Here is a 15,941-nt window from a genome sequence, read left to right as displayed (position 1 = left end):
GTTACACAAACGGAGGCCCATGTTGCCTCTCACAGGAGTGAGTAGGGCTCAAAGCCTCATAGTGATTTCTTCAAGGAGGATGGACAGACTCACTCTAGCACTCTTTCCTATAAATCTGGAGCCCTTTCGTTTCTTCTGTACACCTTCAGAACATTTAGTTAATGATATTTCATTTCATGTGCATAGAAGATCTCCTCATCTGTAGCTGGCTCCATTGAAAAGTTCACTCAGATTCAGTCATGGCATTGCATGTACATGTGTGCACGTCCTTAGTCCTAACCCTCTGCTCGATGCAGCAGCTCTGAGCAAACCACCGGTTGAAGGTAGGGATCATGGGTTTGGTCTCCAGAGGAAATGAATGTAGAAAAAACCGTTTCAAGGGTGTCCAATAGTCAGAGAATTCATCCCATGGACTGCTTAATATCAATTTTGTTCTATTTAATTTTCTGTTGCCTACACTTGTTCCATTCATGGGAAATGTACCTTGTAATATTTCATTCCTAATGAAAATGCTGTGTCGGATCACTCTTAAATTTGATATTCTGAAGGCATTGTAGGTTTTTGTTTTGTAGTAGATTGGCCATCCGTGTTGTCTGCTTGATCAGTTTTTCTTTCATTATTACAACAAGGAACATTTCCCAGGATCTAATTTTAACCCACGACAAAGCTGGGATGTGAAAGCATATAAAGGAAGCTGTCTATAACTCAGGGTGCCGTGGCAGAGGGCTGCTAGTGGAGCCTGGGCTTGGACCGCAGCAGCACTCGGTGGCCCTGTGTCTCTCCCCAGGACGTGCAGTACTCAGACATCGACTACATGGAGCGGCAGCTGGACTTCACCCTCAGCCCCAAGTTTGCTGGGCTCCCAGCTCTGATCCAGCGCCTGCGTGGCGATGGGATGCGGGTCATCCTCATCCTGGTTGGTGCTCACGTGATGTCATGTGGGGAGGCTGGTGGGCTGTGGGGGAGAAGGCCCTGTGCTGTCCTTCCTTCCATGGAGTGAGCGGGAAATGGAAGCCCCACTAGGAAATGCATTTCCCTGGGGTCCAGAAACTACCACCCAGGGGACCCTAAGGCCTTCTCTCTGCAGGAATTCTCCTTGTTCATGTCCTTGCCATTGCCAGCTTTGGTTTTTGCAGCTGACTTGTGGTTTGATTTCAGGACCCAGCGATCTCTGGCAATGAGACGCAGCCTTACCCTGCCTTCACTCGGGGTGTGGAGGACGACGTCTTCATCAAATACCCAAATGGCGGCGGCATTGTCTGGGGAAAGGTATGAGCTGGGCAGTGGTCTGCCAGTGCCCAGCCTGGGGTGGGTCATGCTATGTCTGAGCCTGGGGTGGGTCATGCTATGTCTGAGCCTGGGGTGGGTCATGCTATGTCTGAGCCTGGGGTGGGTCATGCTATGTCTGAACCTGGGGTGGGTCATGCTATGTCTGAGCCTGGGGTGGGTCATGCTATGTCTGAGCCTGGGGTGGGTCACCGCTATGTCTGTTTGTGACTGTGGTTTTCTTGACCTTTTGCATTTGGGCTTTGATATCAAAAGTTCTCATTTTTCAATAAATATTTATTGAAACAGTTGAAGACTTTTTAAGTGAGACAGGTGCTTTTATCCTGCATGATAATCAGTGTGCTATTTTCCCTAGTGTCATGGCTTAAAATTTCTTAGGATATAGTATATAAGGAAAATGGACTGATCCATTGATACTTAGTGTTCTCCTCTTCTTAGGTCTGGCCTGACTACCCTGATGTTGTTGTGAACAGCTCTCTGGACTGGGACAGTCAGGTGGAGGTAAGAGACCCCGTGTGGATGTCGAGTGAAAGCAGGGTTGGTGGGAGTGGCCCCTACAACCAGGGTGCTGGATGTATCTAAACACGTGAGCGAGGCAAGGGAAAACCATTTAGGGCTTGTGTCCTGGGTGGCTGTGTGCCAGTCACTTTACACGTAGCATTTTTCTCTTATCTGCAGTACTGAGTGATTAATCTTGGGATTCAGTGCTCAGAGAGCTGCAATTTCTGGCCCATGTGTCTAGAGACGGGGTGGTTACTTCAAGTCCAGGGTTGTCGGATCCCAGAGGCCCATGGCATTTCACTGGATGATGCTATACAAATTACTGGTTTTTTCTCTGAATAAGTACCTGTTGTTGTTTCTTTGATGATTCAGTTGGAGCAGTCTCCAACAACTGTCTTTAGTGATTGGTTCATTTTCTCTCTATTTTTTTAAATTTTCACATCAGACTTTTCCTTCTTTACTCATAAATCCCTCTCCCCACTCCCAATCCTTCCTTGAATCTCTCAGCATTGCTTTTTACATATCAGTTCCCTGCCTTGTACTAACACTTACTATCTCCTGGTGCCAGGTTCGTGTGGCCCACGCTTTTAGACCTGAAGTTTTTCCTAGCTTCGGTAAACATTTGTTACTTGAATGAGTATATGGTTTCTTGCTAGTTGAGGGAAGCTTCATTTCTTTTTTTTAAACTTTTTATTTAATAAGTATAAATTTCAAAAGTACAACTTTTGGACTATAGCGGTTTTCCCCCCCAATCACCCTCCCACCTGCAAACCATCCCATCTCCTGCTCTCTCCCATCCCATTCTTCACTAAGATTCATTTTTAATTATCTTTATATACAGAAGATCAATTTAGTATATACTAAGTAAAGATTTCAAAAGTTTGCACCCACACAGACACACAAAGTAAAAAGTACTCTTTGAAGACTAGTTTTACCATTAATTTGCATAGTACAACACATTAAGGACAGAGATCATACATGCAGAGTAAGTGCACAGTGACTCCTGTTGTTGATTTAACAATTGACACTCTTACCTAGTCACCCGAGGCTCTTGTCATGAGTAGCCAAGGCTATGGAAGCCTCTTGAGTTCACAAACTCTGACCTTATTTAGACAAGGCCATAGTCAAAGTGAATGTTCTCTCCTCCCTTCAGAGAAAAGTACCTCCCTCTTTGATGGCCCGTTCTCTCCACTGGGATCTCAGTCACAGAGATCTTTCATTTAGGTCATTTTTTGCCAGAGTGTCTTGGCTTTCCATGCCTGAGAAACTCTCATGGGCTTTTCAGCCAGATCCAAATGCCTTAAGGGCTGATTCTGAGGCCAGAGTGCTGTTTAGGGCATCTGCCATTCTATGAGTCTGCTGTGTATCCCACTTCCCATGTCAGATCGTTCTCTCCTTTGTAATTCTATCAGTTATTATTAGCAAACACTGGTCTTGTTTATGTGATCCCTTTGACAATCCTATCTTTATGATCAATCATGAACTTAAACTGATCACTTTAACTAGTAAGATGGCATTGGTACATGCCAACTTAATGAAATTTGGAGTCCCATGGCACGTTTCCAGCTCTACCATTAGACCTAAGTCCGAGTGAGCATGTACTGAACTGTACATCTCCTCCCTCTCTTATTCCCATTCTTATTTTTAACAGGGTTAAATTTAAACACCTAAGAACAATTGTGTGTAAATTAAAGAGTTCAACCAATGGTATTAAGTAAAACAGAAAAAAATACTAAAAGGAATAAAGTAGTAAGCTGTTCCTCGACAGTCAGGACAAGGGCTCATCAAGTCACTGTTTCTCATAATGTCAGTTTCACTTCTACAGGTTTCCTTTTAGGTGCTGGTTAGTTGTCATCGATCGGGGAGAACATATGATGTTTGTCCCTTTGGGACTGGCTTAGTTCACTCAGCATGATGTTTGAGGAAGGCTTCATTTCTATCCTCTGACCAAACATGTGTGCAGTGCACTGATACTGGCTGTTTGCTTTACTGTCTGCTGTTCTGATAATCCTTGTGGCTGGGGATCCCAGCTGTGGTTGGACAGCCTGCTGGAGAGCAAGGGCTTTGATATGCTCTAAGCAGTTTTTCTTCAACAGGGATTGTTTTCCCTGCATATGAACTGTGGCAGGACACATGTAGCCAACGCAAGCCCCGTAGAATAGCTGGGAAGATAAGGCAAGCCCCTTTCCTTGCCAAGGGCTGAAGAAACAAAGAAGAGGGCCTCTCTCCGGTCAGCAGTGTGGTGTAACTTGGAGTGTTTAGAAACTCCGTCCGGATGGAGGATCCATCAGATGAATCTCAGCGTTGCGAGAGCACAGCACAGCACCTGAGGATTCAGGTCTCAGCGACGCAGGTGCTCAGGGACCATGGCCCTTATGAGTGCTCTTTTCCATATAACGTAGCGTTATAACCAGTAGCAGAGGTATCACAGAAAGGCTAAGTTACCAGAAATGAGGCTGGCAGGAGGTGGACCGGATATCCATATCTATCCAGCTAGTTCTTAGGGTAAGAGGTAAGTTGTACAGGGGAAGACAGATTTTTTTTTTTTTTTGGACAGGCAGAGTGGACAGTGAGAGAGAGAGAGAGAAAGGTTTTCCTTTTGCCATTGGTTCACCTTCCAATGGCCGCCACGGCCAGCGCGCTGCGGCCGGCGCACCGCGCTGATCCGATGGCAGAAGCCAGGTACTTATCCTGGTCTCCCATGGGGTGCAGGGCCCAAGCACTTGGGCCATCCTCCACTGCACTCCCTGGCCACAGCAGAGAGCTGGCCTGGAAGAGGGGCAACCGGGACAGAATCCGGCGCCCCAACCGGGACTAGAACCTGGTGTGCCGGCGCCGCTAGGTGGAGGATTAGCCTAGTGAGCCACGGCGCCGGCTGGGAAGACAGATATTAAAAATAAATAGCATAGTCTGGGGACAAAGGGCTCAGGACTGGGACAGCTCTGCTGGAGTAGCCAGAATAGACAGTACTTTGAGCCAATGAGGAAGTACCTGCTGTTTGTCTCTAGTAGGTAGCAGTTTCACTGTAGGTGGAAAGCGAGGCACCCACACTTTGAAACATTGTGCTTGGTCATGCACTGTGTATCTATTTTCTGGCAGTAGATGATAAAGGAAAAGCAGAAGCAAACTAGGACTGGTTGGTAAGATTAGTCAGAATAGTTCATACTAAGTTCAAGACTGCTTTCCTTTTGTCTACTACCAGACCTCTATCATCTATCTATCTATCTGACTATAAAGGATTTGAGGAAGAGAGTATAGCTTACTGTTCTCTTCCTCACTTGAGGTTCAGTGTTCCAGGCAGCTGAGCCTGCTTGGTCAGAGACACTCAGTACCTCTTCACATTGGTAGAGGGGACCTTCAGTAATCCAGAGGCTAATTACCACTTTCAATGCTACAGCCCCTGAGCCATTACAGGCAGACCTGCCACCTTGAGGACAATTTGGTGATCTGCAGGGCAGTTATCTCAGTGACTTGGGAACACTAAGTGGCTGTTCTTGGGTGGTGGCCAGGGATACCCATTGTTCTTATCATCATGGATTCTCCTCAAATAATTCTCTTTACCCACATGCCAATTGTGCCTCGGAGAGGCACTTCACTACAGGGTCATGGAGTCTATTAGGCAGCTCATAAGAGATTCTCAGTAGCTATAGTAATTATATGCACAAGACCCATTTGTTGAGTCTGATAAGGTGAGGCTGTTAATGTGTAGGTCCGCCTTGATGAGGATAACGTTGAATAATGAATCAAATGGCTAAGAAAGCCAGGGAAGTACCTTTCTGAGTCTGAAGTTGGAGACTTAGTTCAGTAAGCCTGAATTAGGGTCTGGGAGTCGGATTTTGTTAGCATTGTGATAAGGGGTGCTAGGTCAAACACACACGGGAGCTGAAGACCAGGAATAGTGGAGGCGAAAGCAAAAGGTGGAAGTTTCAAACACACAGGAGTGAGTGTTGGGGCTGCCACTGCATTTAGCAGGTAAAGCTGTGCCCTTGGTGCAGCATCCCGTGTGGGTGTGGTCTGTGTCCTGGCTGCTCCATTCCGGATCCTGCTCCCTGCTAATGGCCCAAGAAAAGCAGCAGAAAACCCAGATGGAGCTCCTGGCTCCTGGCTTCGGCCTGGCCCAGCGCTGGCCTTTGCAGCCATCTGTGGAGTGAGCCAGTGGGTGGAAGATCTTTCTCTCTCTCCATCTCTGTCTGTAACTCTGACTCTCAAATAAATCTTTTTTAAAAAGGAATAAGAGAGGGGTCAGCGCCGTGGCTCACTTGGTTAATCCTCCGCCTGAGGTGCCGGCATCCCATACGGGCACCAGGTTCTAGTCCCGGTTGCTCCTCTTCCAGTCCAGCTCTCTGCTGTGGCCCAGGAGGGCAGTGGAGGATGGCCCAAGTCCTTGGGCTCCTGCACCCACCTGGGAGACCAGGAAGAAGCACCTGGCTCCTGACTTCGGATTGGCGCAGCGCCAGCTGTAGCGGCCATTTGGGGGGTGAACCAATGGAAAGGAAGACCTTTCTCTCTGTCTCTCTCTCTCACTGTCTAACTCTATCTGTCAAATAAATAAATAAATAAAAGGAATAGAGAAAGGCAGTACTTTGTGCAAAGGCAGGATGTTTTTGTTACGTGAGTAAGGATCGTCACAGCAGCACTTCATGTGGTTAATGAATCCCGGTTGGTCTAATCTCCCGAGCAGTGGATGCAGCTCTGACTCAAACATGACTGACACTGACTTTAATTTTCACCCTCCCACCTTCCCCGTTTCCTACGCTTGGCTGGGCTGGAGCTGCCTGTGTCGGGTGCAAGATTCCCGTCCTCTGGTCCGTTGGTGTCCACCTCCACCTTGCAGATGACCCCTGCTGTGCTTCCTCCTCAGGCGTCAGTGATGCTGCCCAATGCCCGTTATCCCTCCAAGAGGCAGGTTCCCGGCTGCTGAGCTGTCTCTGTTTTCTCCTGTGTGTTCGTCTTCTGCAGTTTATCCAGACGCATGAGTTCCTATTTGCTTTTTGTCTGCTGTGTACAAGCACCACCGTTCTATTAACCCTGCCCTCTGTCTGCTGATTCTACCCTCTCTTGCCCCCAGCATTATTTATTTCTTTAGCTCATAAAATGCAACGAGTAACATAGAGGAGAGCATGTACTGAACCATACAAAAGAATACCATTTCTCTTAAAAATGATATGGGATAAAGAGAAATTTAGGGATGTTTGCTGCAGATAAGGAGTGTGAAACAACAATTATGCATTGGGTTTGCATTTGAAGAAAACTCCTAAGATAAACACTGTGGGCAATATAATGATCAATTAGAAAATATAAAACAATTAGCTTTCTGTAAAAAATATAATATGGTTAAGGAGTTAGATTTCTCAATGTTCATTTTTGGTTGAATGTAATAATCACATGTATTTATGGATTCAAGTGTGATAATTTGTTACAGGTATACAGTAGGTGATGATTATATCACAGTGGTTAGTGTTTCCATCTCCTTAAAACATTTCCCACTTCCTTGATTTGGGAATCTTCCAAGGGAGTTACATGCTGAATTCCTTGTCAGGTTAAAATAGACATTGATTTAATTATTTGAGGGAAGGTAGAGGAAGGGGAGGTTTGAACTTCCTTTTTAATCTTCCTGATTTATGTTACACACACACACACACACACACACACACACACACACACACACGTCCAGAGGTTCCATGTGATTCTGCAACCTTAGGGACCATCTTCGAGGTTCACCTGGTTCAGTGCATCGGATGTCGGCCCTGTGGGGCTGCGGGTGCCCCTGGCTCCTGCTCTGTCTTCATCCGATGTCGGCCCTGTGGGGCTGCGGGTGCTCTGGGCTCCTGCTCTGTCTTCTCCTGATGTCGGCTCTGTGGGGCTGCAGGTGCCCCTGGCTCCTGCTCTGTCTTCTCCTGATGTCGGCTCTGTGGGGCTGCAGGTGCCCCTGGCTCCTGCTCTGTCTTCATCCGATGTCGGCTCTGTGAGGCTGCGGGTGCTCTGGGCTCCTGCTCTGTCTTCTCCTGATGTCGGCCCTGTGGGGCTGCTCTGGGCTCCTGCTCTGTCTTCTCCTGATGTCGGCCCTGTGGGGCTGCAGGTGTTCTGGGCTCCTGCTCTGCCTTTTCCTGATGTCGGCCCTGTGGGGCTGCGGGTGCTCTGGGCTCCTGCTCTGTCTTAATCCAATGTCAGCTCTGTGGGGCTGCGGGTGCTCTGGGCTCCTGCTCTGTCTTCTCCTGATGTCGGCCCTGTGGGGCTGCGGGTGCTCTGGGCTCCTGCTCTGCCTTTTCCTGATGTCGGCCCTGTGGGGCTGCGGGTGCTCTGGGCTCCTGCTCTGTCTTAATCCAATGTCAGCTCTGTGGGGCTGCGGGTGCTCTGGGCTCCTGCTCTGTCTTCTCCTGATGTCGGCCCTGTGGGGCTGTGGGTGCTCTGGGCTCCTGCTCTGTCTTCTCCTGATGTCGGCCCTGTGGGACTGCAGGTGCCCCTGTCTCCTGCTCTGTCTTCTGCTGATGTCGGCCCTGTGGGGCTGCGGGTGCTCTGGGTTCCTGCTCTGTCTTCACGGAGTCCTCGGGCAATGACAGGACATAAGTTGAGGGTTGAGCATCTAACGTGTGAGATAACGAGTTCAGGGTGTTGGTGCTTACCGTTCACGGTACCTGGAAGAGGAGAAACGGTCTATGGATGTTGTCCGTATGTGGGGAGGAGCAATTTGCAGTACGTTCTCTTACTAACACTCAGTACTTTTCTAACAAATCAAGAGCATTACTTAGGCTCTGATCAGAGTGCCTTACATCCTGTGGTTTAAGACTTTGTACTCATGAGTGCCTATTTGCTGTATAGTTTGTTTGTTTGGTACAAATGGGCTGCATTTAATTTTTACAGCAATACAGAGCTTATGCAGCCTTCCCAGACTTTTTCCGTAATTCAACTGTCAGCTGGTGGAAGAGGGAAATACAAGAAATGTACACCAACCCACAGAATCCAGAGAAGAGCTTGAAGTTCGACGGCTTATGGATTGTAAGTGTGTGAGTGTGTCTGTGTGTGTGTGTGTGTGCGTGAGCATCAGTGTGTGTCTCTGTGTGCTTTAGCATTGGTATCACTGACCTGTGATAAATGACAATACTCCACCAAGGAAGACTTGGGGCATATTAGACAGCACTTCCTCCACCCAGGAACTGCACAGCCCTGAAATCCCTCATACCTTGTACCTTGTCTGAGGTTCCAGCTCTAAAGCCCCAGAGGTGATTATGAGAAATACCTTGGAACTTTCCCTTTTTTAATTACCATGCCAGTCATTATTCTTACTGGCATTTGATAAGCCTCCCTGGACTGACCTCCACAGGGAGTTCTGGGTATAGAATGATTATTTCTAGCATCTGGTCTCTGAATTGAAAGGCTATACTACATGATAACTTTACGTTATGTCTGTGTTGACATTTCTAGGACATGAATGAACCAGCGAGCTTTGTGAATGGGGCAGTTCCTGCAGGCTGCACGGATACCACTCTGAACCATCCCCCATACATGCCACGTAAGGACCCTTGGCCTCCTCACCTGCAGAGCCACAGCCATTGAGAGCCCAGTGGCCAGGGTCTTGCTCATTGGCACTGTGGGTTTTGGGGAACCAGAAACAAATGTACTTGAAACACCACCAGTCAGACGTGTGCAAGCCCCTGGGCCTGCTGGGTAAATTTCTTAGGGTTGTGTTAATCCCTTCACAGAATTGTGTTGAGCCACAAAGTAGTATCGTCCTCTTATCATAGAGCAGGTGGACTTTGGAGTTTTTCTTCTGTTCATAATGGCTCCAGAGATCATTCTGTGAGTCATATATTTCCCGCAGATTAAACAGTTATTAAACAGTTATTGCAAGTCTAGGTTTTCTAAACCATAAAATGCACATATTGCTATCATGGCAATTTGATAAGAACTATAAGAAATAATTTACACATTCGAAGCCACATCAGGATTTGTGGTACATATTTGGTAATTGTGCATTCTATCAAACCTCTGCTTTCTCCAAGAAACTTGACTGTGGAAACATCTGCCAGTACCCTTGCAGCTCAGAGCTGATGAGCACTATTCCCAGACCCCTGGGGAACAGGAGAAGGACTCATCAGAGGTCAAGTTATCTCAAGATCCGTGGTCCAGGCTCTTGGAGAGAAGCACAAGACACCCGGGATCAGAGCTGGCTTTAACATCCCTGCATCTTCTCCCCCAGACCTGGAGTCCAGGGGCACAGGCCTGAGCAGCAAGACCCTGTGCATGGAGAGTGAGCAGATCCTGCCAGACGGCTCCCATGTGCGGCACTACGACGTGCACAACCTGTATGGGTGGTCCCAGACCAGACCCACCTACGAGTGAGTCACTGTCTCCCTTCTCCACTGGGTACAGCCTGCAGGACAGCCAGTGATGGATGAAGCTAGTGTGTAGCAATTCCCATTTACTAAGCAAGCACTCATTGAGCCAGGCTCTGTGCTTATAATCAAGAGAGATTTAGATAAAGAAGGGACCCACAAGTGAAAAACCAATAGTTTTATTTTTCAAGTCATAACCCACAGAAGGCTTAAATCAATGCATTACTCCACGTGTATGGTGGTACAGGGGTAAACAAACCTACTGAACTTCCATTCAAATAAAAGTACAGCACAAACAATTATCTGTAGTTCATGATACTTGATAGTGATAGTAGTGACTACATTACAGTGTATATATTCAATCTACTATACTTTGTATCCTGTGGAGACACACATGTAGATACATTGATGGATATACAATGCAGCTGCTGCTGTAATAACTTTAGTTTAAGTGGCAAGAGTAATGCAGATGACTGGATATCTCTCTGCTTATTTCAAAAGTGAATCATCTCCAGGTCAGCACTGTGGCATCCTCTAGTGTCAGCATCACACAGGGGCACAGGTTTGTGTGCTTCACTTCTGATCCAGCTCCCTGCTCATGCACCTGGGAAAGCATCCAAAGATAGCCCAAGGACTTGGGTTCCCACACCCATGTGGGAGACCAGGAAGAAGCTCCTGGCTTTGTCCTGGCCTAGCTGTGGCCATTGTAGCCATCTGGGGAGTAAGTCAGCAGATGGAAGATTCTGTCTGTCTGTCTCTCTCTCTCTCTCTCTCTCTCTCTCTATATATATATATATATATATATAAAGCTCTCTCTTTATAATAAGTGAATCTTTTTTTAAAAAGTGAATCATCTTTATTAGGATTTTACTTTTTGGCCGTTCTCTCTCTGGATAGTCAATGTAAGATCTACTGAATTAGCACAGGTATATGTTTGACTTCAATGAATAATACAAATCCTTAGGGAAATCTTAAAAGGTAAACACACTCTCTCTCCCCAATTATAGAAATTTATAGCACAATAATGGTGAGACTTTTTGAGAAATGCAGTAATCTAGAGGTGATATGTCAATCACTGTGGCATCTGTTGCAGACAAGAGGCACAGAAATCCTTAGCTACATGAAGATGCCACTGGCATAACATGGTGCATTATTTTGCAGTAACTGATTTTTATGTGTAGGAGGAGTGTACTTCAAACCAATGAAAAATTGCATTGTTCTAAATATGAAAAACAGTGGTGAAGTCATTATTTATCATTATTAAATATATCGAGTTGTAGGTAATTGTATGCACTGTACTTTTATTTGACTGGCAGTTAGCAGTTTTGTTAACTCTTGTATTATCAAAAACAAGTCAGTGCTTTGTGGTGATATCACTTACAACAATTATGCCACCATTGAAAATAGGAACTTTTCAGCTCTGTTGCAGTTATATGGGGTGACCATTGTGTGTGTAATCCATCATGGGCTGAAAGGACATTGTAAATGTCTGACTGCACAAAATAAACAAATTGAAAGACTCAGGGGTTACTTAGTATTTTGGGGCAATTCACTGGGTTTACCCATGACAGGTGTCTTGGTAGAACATTGTGTAAAGGTACAGCCATGATAGACATGTCCATGGTCTGGGAGGAGTCGGTGGGGGCCTCACGCTGGCTGATTTCCGTATCCCTGCAGCCATGCAGCAGACATCAGGGACCGTGTCCTGGGTTCAGCCCCGAGGGCAGGAGCTCTGTGCCTTTCCATCTCCTGCTCTGCCCTCAGCTCACCTCCTTTCCCTCCACCAGAGCCGTGCAGGAGGTGACGGGACAGCGAGGGATCGTCATCACCCGCTCCACGTTCCCCTCTTCTGGCCGCTGGGGGGGACACTGGCTGGGAGACAACACAGCCGCGTGGGACCAGCTGAGGAAGTCTATCATTGGTGTGCAGCCTTGTGCCAGGGCCCCTGCTGGCAGGGAGGGGGTGGTGAGGGGGGAGGAGGCAGGGCTCAGGGCCTGGTCTCACCCCGCTGTGGTTCCCTTTGCAGGCATGATGGAGTTCAGCCTCTTTGGCATTCCCTATGTAAGTGTCCCTGGATCCCTCCTGGTGACCTGGGAGCTGCAGCCAGCGTTCAGAAACCCTCAGCAGGCCCCTTTTCTTGCTTCTCGGTTCAGACAGGAGCAGACATCTGTGGGTTCTTTCAAGACGCCGAATATGAGATGTGTGCTCGCTGGATGCAGCTGGGGGCCTTTTACCCCTTCTCCAGGAACCACAACACCGAAGGGACCAAGGTAGGGCATTCGCTGCTCCCTCAAGTGATGTGTGTGGTGTGAAAGGCGCCCTGCATTTGTGAGCTACAGTTTATGCAGTCTATTCCCTGGGGTGTCTTCAATGTCATTCAATCCTGTGTCTCAGTGAACTGCACTCCCAGATACCTTTAGCTTATTCTTTTTGTTTATACAGAGATTTCCAAACAGTTCTATAGGACAGTATCTTTTAGGGAAATTTGATTAGTTGTCCTTGGAGAGCCACAGCGATCTTTTCCAGTCTAGTGAGTATGTTCTCTGTCTTTCATCTGTTATTAACTTTGGTGTGGCTGTGTGTGGTCCTCATCAGGAATAAGCTCTCAGTGACTTCCTTAAGGATGTAAGATGCTCTAGGCTGAGCTCCTCACAGTCCTCTTCCTCTTTTGCAGAGACAGGACCCTGTGTCCTGGAATGCCACCTTTGTGAATCTTTCCAGAAGCGTCCTGGAGACCAGATACACCCTGCTGCCCTATCTCTACACCCTGATGCACAAGGCCCACGTGGAGGGCAGCACTGTGGTGCGGCCTCTCCTGCACGAGTGAGTGTCTAGTGGGACCTCAGTGACCAGTGGCTGATTTCCTTGTTTCACTAGGGTGGCAGGGGATGAAAGTAAACCCTCTACAGGGAATACAGCATTGCCTTTTCCATAAAATCTCCTGATGCAGATCATTATCAACCCTTTCTGCACAGTGTTATACATGCCATGGGTTGTTGGTAAAAGTTATTTTTTGATTGAAAAAAAATTGAAATGATAAAATTCAGCACAGGATTGGTTCTTTCATTTTGGCCATGCAAAGCTAAATCTTCTGTGGCTGTTTGGTTGTGTGTTGTCCCAGATCCCGATGAACTCAGGCCTTAAAAGAAGTCATTTCTGTAGTGGGGTCTTGGGGGATGAGGGCCTTCCTGGCATTTAAACCGTGCCAAGGTAAAGACGTGTGCACATACTTTATAGCAGAGAACACAGCTAGATCTCCCCCGTTCTGAGGTTTGATGAGCATGTCCTAGGACAGATGGCTGTGGGCCTGTGTGTTCCTGAGTGAGCCAGGCCTAGGCCAGCAGTAAGGATCCTCAGGTGCAGCGGGTTCCTGACTTGGGTCTGAGTTGAGGACTTCCTTCAGGGCTGGGCTGGGCTGGCTGGGCTGTGACTGTGGCCCCTTCCTGTCCTCTCCAGGTTTGTGTCAGACCGGGTGACCTGGGACATAGACGGTCAGTTCCTGCTGGGCCCGGCCTTCCTGGTCAGCCCTGTGCTGGAGCCTGTGAGTAGGGGGCCTCTGGTGGGCAGAGGGTCCTGGCTGTGAGGCTGGAGAACAGTGTGGGGAGAAGAGGCCTGGTGTCGGGTCCTGACACCTGCTTCTTGTCCTGCCTCTGTCTCTTCCTGTCCTCTCAGCCTGTCACTCAGGGACTCTGGGCCTCAGGTTCTTTGTGTTTGAAATGAGTGAAAACAATTCTTGTTCCTAGGATAACAAGAATAGAAAATACTTTCTGGTGTATTTGCAGATATAATCATTTCTCCCTTAAGTAAAATGCGGAGTCCAGAGTTGAGTGGAGTCCCTAGTAGTGTAGATTCCCCCTTACTTTCTGCTGTTACTGTTAGATTGTAGCTTCTCAGGGCCGATGGATCGCAGTGAGTGATCCATGTAATCTTCCTGAAGCTACCCCTTCCTTCCTACCACCAGCGGCCTCCCAGGAGGCAAGAGCTGTCTCTGTTTGCTGCTGGTGATTGGACCGCTGAGGGGGGAGTTCAGCTAATGGCACCTCCTCACATCTTACTGTATTTACATGGGCAGGCATTTGTACAAGATAGAATGCTGTCCAGAAGCCAGTGTGCTATTTTGGAGCACCTCCTTGGAGTCCTGGCTCCTCTACTTCCTACCAACTTCCTGCCAATGTACACCCTGGGACACAGCAGGTGATGGTTCAAATACTTGGGTTCCCTATAGCTATGTCAGAGATCTGGAATGAGCTCTATATTTTTTACTTTGGCCTTGTCTAGGCCTGGATGCTGTCGGCATTTGGGGAGAGAACCAGTGAACGGAATGTATCTCTCCCAACCCTTCTCCTTTTTTCTGCCTTTTAAACTTAAAAATTTTTTTTTTAAATCATTGTGTTCACAAATTTTTTTCTGCCTCACCCTGAAACTCAGTTGTTTGTCTCTTTAAATAAGGGATAGGGTAAGATCATAAGCAAATAGTAATGTTTATTCCCTTGAAGTCTTGGCAAAGGAAAAAGGCTTTATGGAAGCCACTTGTCTGGGGAGGCGGATCTGCCCTGTTTGCAAAGTAGAACAGGAAGGAATATTCTTACACTGCTGAGCTGGACAAGGATCAAGAAGTGGATCCAAGGCCATCACTATGGTTTTAACCCCTTTCCTCTGCAAACATTTTTACTCTGCCCTGGCTGACTGTGCCCACAGCCCACACCTTGTTTGTGCTTAATTCCAGAACGCCAGAGAAGTCACTGCGTATTTCCCTGAAGCCCGCTGGTATGACTACTACACAGTAAGTTTTTCTAAATATGTATACAGCCTGGGAAAATGGTAGACTACGGAAGCTTTAGGCGGGACAGATCTGAGGCCAAATGCTGCCTCTGGATCCCACCTGATGTGGCCTTGGCCCCATCATTTCAATCCTTGTGCCCTGATTTTTCTTACCTCCAGATGGGGTAAGGCCACTGCCCTCATTGTGAACAGTGAAACAGCTCATAAAGCAGCTCACTCGATGCTTGACCGTCCACGGCGCATAATTGTGTATTAATTACAGAGTTCAACCAATAGGATTAAGTAGAACAAAAAAATACTAAAAGGGATAAAGTATTAAGTTGTACATCAACAGTCAAGACAAGGGCTGATCAAGTCACCATTTCTCATAGTGTTATTTCACTTCAACAGGTTTGCTTTTTGGTGCTCGGTTAGTTGTCACTGATCAGGGAGAACAAATGATATTTGTCCCTTTGAGACTGGCTTATTTCACTCAGCATGATGTGTTCCAGATTCCTCCATTTTATTGCAAATGACTGGATTTTTGTTGTTTTTTACTGCTGTATAGTATTCTATAGAGTACATATTGCACAATTTCTTTATGCAATCTGCTGTTGATGGGCATTTGGGTTGATTCCAGGTCTTAGCTATTGTGAATTGAGCTGCAGTAAACAGTAATGTGCAGACACCTTTTTTGTTTGCCATTTTAATTTCCTTTGGGTAAATTCCAAGGAGTGAGATGGCTGGGTTGTATGGTAGGGTTATATTCAGGTTTCTGAGGAATCTCCAGACTGACTTCCATAGTGGCTTTACCAGTTTGCATTCCCACCAACAGTGAGTGAGTGTCCCTTTTCCCCCACATCCTCGCCAGCATCTGTTGTTGGTAGATTTCTGAATGTGAGCCATTCTGACTGGGGTGAGGTGAAACCTCATTGTGGTTTTGATTTGCATTTCCCTGATTGCTAGTGACCTTGAACATTTTTTCATGTATCTGTTGGCAATTTGGATTTCCTCTTTTGAAAACTGTCTATTGAGGTCCTTGGCCAATCCTTAAGTGGG

At 47.1% G+C, this 15,941-nt stretch overlaps 1 protein-coding gene across 1 annotated transcript in view; it reads left to right on the top strand.

Annotated features, from left to right (window-relative positions):
- Window positions 1–15,941, top strand: part of LOC100358478 (uncharacterized) — a 285,002-nt gene that overhangs the window by 156,001 nt on the left and 113,060 nt on the right. Inside the window, exons 128-139 of the mRNA XM_089328728.1 lie at window positions 788–916; window positions 1,159–1,269; window positions 1,726–1,788; window positions 8,650–8,784; window positions 9,211–9,298; window positions 9,986–10,124; window positions 11,909–12,042; window positions 12,148–12,182; window positions 12,275–12,391; window positions 12,796–12,944; window positions 13,578–13,662; window positions 14,848–14,904. Of these exons, the coding sequence (XP_089184854.1) occupies window positions 788–916; window positions 1,159–1,269; window positions 1,726–1,788; window positions 8,650–8,784; window positions 9,211–9,298; window positions 9,986–10,124; window positions 11,909–12,042; window positions 12,148–12,182; window positions 12,275–12,391; window positions 12,796–12,944; window positions 13,578–13,662; window positions 14,848–14,904 (1,242 nt within the window). The remainder of the gene's footprint in view (window positions 1–787; window positions 917–1,158; window positions 1,270–1,725; window positions 1,789–8,649; window positions 8,785–9,210; window positions 9,299–9,985; window positions 10,125–11,908; window positions 12,043–12,147; window positions 12,183–12,274; window positions 12,392–12,795; window positions 12,945–13,577; window positions 13,663–14,847; window positions 14,905–15,941) is intronic.

This window comes from Oryctolagus cuniculus, chromosome 3 (genome assembly GCF_051225735.1).
Source record: "Oryctolagus cuniculus isolate XC-2025 breed Fujian yellow rabbit chromosome 3, ASM5122573v1, whole genome shotgun sequence".
Lineage (NCBI taxonomy): Eukaryota > Metazoa > Chordata > Mammalia > Lagomorpha > Leporidae > Oryctolagus > Oryctolagus cuniculus.
This window is presented reverse-complemented; position numbering and strand designations above follow the sequence as displayed.